Raw genomic sequence first — 7,148 nt, 5'->3', positions numbered from 1 at the left:
TCAGGAGAGAAATCTGCACAGATCAAGCAGCGTTTAAACAGCTCTAAACTAATATGTGAGAGACAACAGGATATACACTTTTTCACTGCAGGAAGTGTTATTATGGATTATGCCACAAGTTAAAAACGTCTTTTATCAGCTGTTTGGACTCTCATTCTGACGGCACCCATTCACTGCAGAGCATCCATTGCTGAGACACTGATGCAGTGCTACATTTCTACAAACCTGATGAAGAAACAAACTCATCTGACACTTTCAGCAGATATTAATTTTTGTACTCTTTTCTTCTGTAAATCTGCTTAAAAGTTGCTGTGCCATTAACTGACTTGACTAGTGTAAGAACAGGGTTGTTTTTAATGGGGTTTGTGGCATAATGTTTTAAAGTAATTAATTTCCACCCATCACTTGGTTAAAAAGGTTTGAGGGTTTAAAACCAGACACATGTAGCCTAAATATCTGTCAAAATGACTAAAAACACTTTTTTAATTTGAATGGTAAAGTGTCTAAATCGTCCCTGTGATAAACTACTGTGTTCTAGATCTTTGTGAATACACCACTGATTAAATCTAGGAATCATTACGATTTATTGAATGTTTCTGAGTCTCTTCTGCTCGGCTGCATTTATTTGATCAAAAATACAGTAAAAACTGAGAAATATTATTATAATCTAAAACAGCTGTTTTCTGTGTGAATCTCTGTTAAAGTGTAATTTATTTCTGTGATGTGCAGCTGTATTTTCAGCATCATTACTCCAGTCTTCAGTGTCACATGATCTTCAGAAATCATTCTAATATGATGATTTGCTGCTCAAGAAACATTTCTGATTATTATCAATGTTGAACACAGTTGTGCTGCACAATATTTCTGTGTAAACTGTGATGCAGAATGACGGTGTTTGATGTTGTGTGTTCCAGTGGCGTCTGCAGGAGCAGCGGTGAAGCCGCAGACGTCCTCGTTCTTCGCTCCGGCTGCGGGTCCGGCTCCGGGTCAGTTGTTCGCTGCGTCCGCTCCGAGCTCGTCCAGCTCCACCAGTGACACCTGGAAGTTCCTCCAGAGTCTGACGGTGGACGCTCAACCCAAAGCAGCGGCGAGCGCCTTCTCGAGTCAGAGCACAGCTGCGGCCGGCCTCACGCAGGACTTCCCCACCGTCAACCTGTCCGACCTGCACGACTTCACGCTCAACAACTTCATCTCACACGACCAGATGAGCGCGCCGCCCCCCGCGGAGCCCGTGCAGAGCGCCGCCGCACCGGACTCGTTCAGCGCCGGGCCGTTCAGAGTCGAGGGCGACGACGAGATCCCAGAGTTCCCCAGCTTCTCAGAAGTGCAGAGCTCCGACGTCGACAACATCAACATCGAGGATTTCCAAGCCCTGCTGGTTCAGAGCGGTCTTCCCGGAGAAGCGGGGCTGGCGATGGGGAAGCCGGAGCCGGAGCACACGGGGAACTCCACCTGGATGTCCTTCCCGCCCAGCATCGCCAGCCTCATCCAGAACGAGAGCATGATGGAGAGCGCGGCTCCCCCGGCTCCCGCTGCCACCGGCGTCCTCGACGACCTGGACATGCTGACCTCCATCGAGGACGAACGCTTCATGACCATGTTCACCAGCAGCAGCCAGGTCAGCTTCCTGTCCGGACACCCCACCTAAACCCACGGCTGAGGAGCCACCACGCTTCTGAAGAAGCTGCTCAAACCCCGCTCTGTTTCAAGCCCCACACACACATATTAACGAGACTGATTCAGACTTTGATGGCTTCAGCGGTGGTGGTTTTCATCAGTTGTGTATCTCCTGTACAGTGTTTATCTTGTTACATCTCTCACCTTGTGCTCTAGAAGCAGGTTCACCAGCTAAACCAGATTTCCCTGAAAACACACACACACACACACACAGTGCCTTATTGAGCGGCTCGGCCAATCACTGCGCAGACCCCACAGCCTCCTCGACCAATGACTGCTGAGAACACTGACCTCCAGCGCTTACAGAGAACCAAGGGCCCAGTGATTTCAGAAATATATCACACATGTTGTACAGTAGAGTGTACGTCTCCATAATAATACAGTTTAACACACGTAAAGGAATATTGCACCATTTTTTCATTATTATATATATATATATATTTATATATATATATATATATATATATATATAATTTAAACCTGTTGTGCAGCCAAGAAATGAAAGGAATTGCTACATTTTCAGATTTGATAATCTAATTCATCTTTTAATCAACTGAAGGGATAAAACATTTTAATGAGTTTAATGAGTGTTTTAAAAATGTAAACAGATTTCCTGAAAACAATATAAGATTGCATAAGGCCACCACTGTTCAACACATTATTAAACTGTTGAAATGTTTTATGAATTCAGTTAGACATGTTTCAGATTATAACTATTAAAATAGACTCAAAAAGGAAAACAAAATTTGGAAAAAATTAAATAAAATATATATATATTTTACTTTTAATACATTGTTGCTTATAAAAATTCAATAAATTAGACATGATTTTTAATCAATACTTTTATAATTACAAACATTTTCGTTAACCAGTAAAATAAAATGCAGAAGAAAGAAAATTCTGCATTTTTCAGATTTCACGCGGCCCTAAAAATGTCCTTTTTATTTAACTTTAATACATTTTTGTTAAACTGTGTAACGATCATGATTATTTTAATTAATTAGGCATGCTTTGTGATATTAGTAAAATGTAATTAACCCTTTCCTAGTTCTATATGGGTTAGAAACGGGTTTGAATCAGCTGAGCACTAGTGAGTGGTCATGTTTATCTAGTGTGGGTCGGGTCAGGTGTCTGTCTCTCGTGTCGATCCGTTATTCAGAGTTGATCTGGAGAGATCTAGCACTGCACGCTCGCGGGAGGGAAGCACTTGTAAATAGCTGTAAACTAGCAGCTTCCTGTGCGTCAGCGACACCAGGCTAGTTCTCCAGTAAACCCACTGCTGTAGCTTTGATCAGATAACCCTTCAGTTCTGCTGTCGCAAGCGTGTTTCACACACATTAACCGCTCAACTAGCCTGGAAAGAGTTAATCCTGCTGTTCTGACACGATTCCAGTCTTTACAATGACATATATGCTTTTGTACTATTACCTGAGCTGTAATAAATGCATTTACATCTCACAGGTCTGACTGTTTCCAGATTCTGATCTCATGAGTTACATCTTAAACTTTTATCTTCTAGTTGAGTTTTCTAGTAATCTGAGACTCTGTCTTGTTTTCCTGACTTCTGGTGATTCAGAGCTGGTGTAGTTCTGCAGCTGAGGAGCTGTAACAGAGCTGAATAACTGCTTCACTTCAGAGAGTCACCGCTTGTCCCGGGTTTATTTGGCAAAATGAACAGATGAACAAAACCAGCCAATCTGAATATAAAAGATGATTAGAAAGAACAACTGAAAAGCCCTTGAACGTTCTGTGTGTACCGGCGGACCTGACCCTCTGTAGAGGGGCTTCACGTCAGCTCCTGGTTGGTGACCCGGTTGGTGATGTGAGAGCGGCGCGGGACGCTCTCCAGGTCGAACACGCTCTCGTAGATGGTGGGGCAGATCTTCCAGCGGTTGTTGCGGTAGATGCCCAGGTACGAGTACACGTCGGGCTTGTACTGGAGGACACACTTGACGCCGGCGGTGCGGATGACCTCGTCCAGCCGCACCACCTGCTCCTCGTCCGTGAAGTTCTGGTTGTAGACGCAGATGACGTGTCTGGAGTCGCCGCGCGGGTCTCTGGGACTCACCTTGGCCGAGTCGATCCGGCCGTCCAGCGCGGCTCTGGCGAGGCTCTCCCAGGCGTGGTCCACCTTGAAGCCCGTGTCCAGGTGCATCAGCCACTTCCCGCAGAGCACGCTGTGGTTGAGCGCCAGCTCTCGGATGGTTTGGAAGCTGACGCTGCGCCCGCTGTCCAGCAGCGTCTCCCAGCTGTCCTGCAGCCCCTCCACGTCCCCCGTGTCCACGCAGCAGTGCGGCCCGCGGATGGCGATCCAGCCCACCGGCGCCGCCCCGTACCGGCTCACCTGCGAGGGCCTGTTGGACTCCAGCCAGCCGCTGAACTCGGCCCGGGGCGTCCGGCGGGCGTCGAAGACGATCCAGGGGTCCATGTCTGCGGCCATGGCCTCGGCGGCATAGTCCTCGGCCGAGAGCGTCTCTGTGTGCCCCGCGGCCCCGTGCTCCGTCATGCTGACCGCTGCTGACACACACACAACACAGCTCAGCGTCTCCACACACACAACACACCACAGCTCAGTGTCTCCACACACACAACACACCACAGCTCAGTGTCTCCACACACACACACAACACAGCTCAGCGTCTCTACACACACACACACAGCTCAGCGTCTCTACACACACACACACAGCTCAGCGTCTCTACACACAACACACCACAGCTCAGTGTCTCCACACACACACACACCACAGCTCAGCGTCTCTACACACAACACACCACAGCTCAGTGTCTCCACACACACACACACAGCGTCTCTTCTCTACACACAAACACAGCTCAGCGTCTCTACACACAACACAGCTCAGCGTCTCTACACACACACACACAGCTCAGCGTCTCTACACACACACACACAGCCTCAGCGTCTCCACACACACAACACACCACAGCTCAGTGTCTCCACACACACACACACCACAGCTCAGCGTCTCTACACACAACACAGCTCAGCGTCTCTACACACACACACACAGCTCAGTGTCTCCACACACACACACACCACAGCTCAGCGTCTCTACACACACACACACAGCTCAGCGTCTCTACACACACACACACAGCTCAGTGTCTCCACACACACAACACACCACAGCTCAGTGTCTCCACACACACAACACACCACAGCTCAGTGTCTCCACACACACACACACCACAGCTCAGTGTCTCCACACACACACACACCACAGCTCAGCGTCTCTACACACAACACGCCGCTCAGCGTCTCTACACACACACACACAGCTCAGTGTCTCACACACACACACACACCACAGCTCAGCGTCTCTACACACACACACACAGCTCAGCGTCTCTACACACACACAACACAGCTCAGTGTCTCTACACACACACACACAACAGCTCAGCGTCTCTACACAAAACACACGCTCAGCGTCTCTACACACACACACACAGCTCAGCGTCTCTACACACACACAAACACAGCTCAGTGTCTCTACACACACACACACACAGCTCAGCGTCTCTACACACACACACACAGCTCAGCGTCTCCACACACACACACACCCACAGCTCAGTGTCTCCACACACACACACACCACAGCTCAGCGGTCTACTACACACACACACACAGCTCAGCGTCTCTACACACACACACACAGCTCAGTGTCTCTACACACACACACACCACAGCTCAGCGTCTCTACACACACACACAGCTCAGCGTCTCTACACACACACACACAGCTCAGTGTCTCTACACACACACACACACAACACACCACAGCTCAGCATCTACACACACACACAACACACACACAATCAACAGAGAACTCTGACTGACTCTCTCACACACACACACACACCACACACCCAGTAAACAGAGAACTCTTCAAGCTGACTTCATTACACATTTATCACATCTCTCACAGTTGTGTGTTTATATCTCAGAGTTACTGGGTTTGACTTGTTTCCTCAAAATTGAGTTTATATTCTATAATTTTCACCTTTTCCCTCTGTTGAGTTTATCTCAGAATTCTGCTTACTGAAGTTTTATCACATAACTTCTTTTTTTTCTCAGAAATAATTTAATTTCTTCTAGTTCGCATCTCACACGTGACTTTTTCTCGCATTTGCAAATTTATATCATCAATTTTTGTCTTATTTTCTTAACTGTTCCTGCTCCTCAGACGGAGTTTGTGTCTCTCTCGCGATGTTTCTCGTGACTGGAATCTCTCAGTTTCCTAACACCGCAGGTGTTTATCAGAGTCGTGATTGTGTGTCTCAGCTCTGTGTCGGGTGTTTCTTCGGCTCTCGCGTGATCTTTCTATCGTACTAAAGCGCGCTTTTCAGCACAAACCCATTTAATATGTTCGCTGTCGTATTAAACATACCAAAAGTGTCAAATTCTCACTCTGTTGTGTGTTTTTCTGGCAAACTCTGCTGAGTCACCGCGCGGCTCTCGCCCGCTTTCCGCTTCAGCGCTTCCGGTTTCCGCTTCGTCTCATAGTTGCCAACTCTCGCGAGACAAATAAGCAACCGCAGCTTCATATTTCATATTTTTTGATAATTTATTATCATCAATAATATTTATTATCAATTATTTATTTCAAATAGCTGAGCCTGCAACATATTAAACCCTTTTATCTGAAAAGCAAAAACACAAGTTATTTTACAAAAATCAGCAAACTGCAACAAAGCAGGAACAAAACTCATCTCCAGTCACCTGTGAGCAGAGTAGGATTGGAGAGATGGAAAAGACCAAATATAAAAAACAAATATACTTTTAGTATTAGTAGGCTATAGGCTTACTTGTTTTTTTATTACAGTGATAACAAAACATTGATACAAAACACTGTAAAAAAAATAATAATAAATTAGGCTGCCTTATAAAGGAAAGCATGTCATCTCACTCCTCTACTATCATTGCTTGGATTACAGCTTCACGCACATTCTTTTTTAACATGATTTTCCTCCAAATCCTTACTGAAGAAAAATCACGTTTAAAGGCGTGTGAGAAGGGGGCAGAATATTTGGCGAATTATGCTAAAGCGCTTATATTTTTGCACTGATTGGCTATTAACTGTGAGCAGACAGAATGTCAATCAATGCACTGGAGAATACAGTGAACATAAATGAAAAGAAACGAAGTTGCTTGTCAGGTTTTCCTAACAAGCAACCATATTTTATAAAATAAGCCCAAAAAACGCAACCCGCGACCCGGGATTTCTTCACGCAACTTTACAAAAAAAGAAGAAGCCCAAAGTGTGTATAATACACAGACCTGGCAACCACGCTTCTTCTTCTTCTACTTGTTATTTCCTGTCGGATCACTTCCGCGATGACGTGTGACGCGCTGGTGTTTAAGGAAAACAAGAACAACGGTGCTAATAAAAAATGATATTCAATCTATATACCGTTATCTAAGTTATATTCTAAAGATGTGTTTGT

The 7,148-nt window shown here is 46.0% G+C and overlaps 2 protein-coding genes across 10 annotated transcripts in view; one reads left to right on the top strand and one right to left on the bottom strand.

Annotated features, from left to right (window-relative positions):
* LOC109082969 (transcription factor p65-like) overlaps window positions 1-2,114 on the top strand; it is a 24,405-nt gene extending 22,291 nt beyond the window's left edge. Inside the window, 1 exon segment of the mRNA XM_042759353.1 lies at window positions 915-2,114. Coding sequence (XP_042615287.1) covers window positions 915-1,648 — 734 coding nt within the window. The 3' untranslated portion in view covers window positions 1,649-2,114.
* Window positions 2,115-3,312: 1,198 nt separating this feature from the next.
* Window positions 3,313-7,133, bottom strand: ca7h11orf68 (chromosome A7 C11orf68 homolog). Of its 9 annotated transcripts, none has more exons than XM_042759350.1 (2): window positions 6,982-7,133; window positions 3,313-4,194 (listed from the first exon to the last, which is right to left on the bottom strand). In XM_042759350.1, exon 2 carries the CDS (start codon window positions 4,181-4,183, stop codon window positions 3,464-3,466), a length of 720 nt encoding a protein of 239 aa, XP_042615284.1. In that variant the 5' UTR covers window positions 4,184-4,194; window positions 6,982-7,133; the 3' UTR covers window positions 3,313-3,463. The 9 variants fall into 9 exon arrangements, with proteins under 9 accessions (XP_042615284.1, XP_042615283.1, XP_042615277.1 ...); XM_042759349.1 differs by having other exon boundaries at window positions 3,313-4,191; window positions 6,982-7,120; XM_042759343.1 differs by lacking the exon at window positions 6,982-7,133 and adding an exon at window positions 6,092-6,232.
* Between the last annotated feature and the right edge of the window lie 15 nt (window positions 7,134-7,148).

The sequence above is a fragment of the Cyprinus carpio genome, chromosome A7 (genome assembly GCF_018340385.1).
Source record: "Cyprinus carpio isolate SPL01 chromosome A7, ASM1834038v1, whole genome shotgun sequence".
Taxonomy (NCBI): Eukaryota; Metazoa; Chordata; class Actinopteri; order Cypriniformes; family Cyprinidae; genus Cyprinus; species Cyprinus carpio.
The sequence above is the reverse complement of the archived record's forward strand: the minus strand, read 5'-3'. Positions and strand labels throughout refer to the sequence as shown.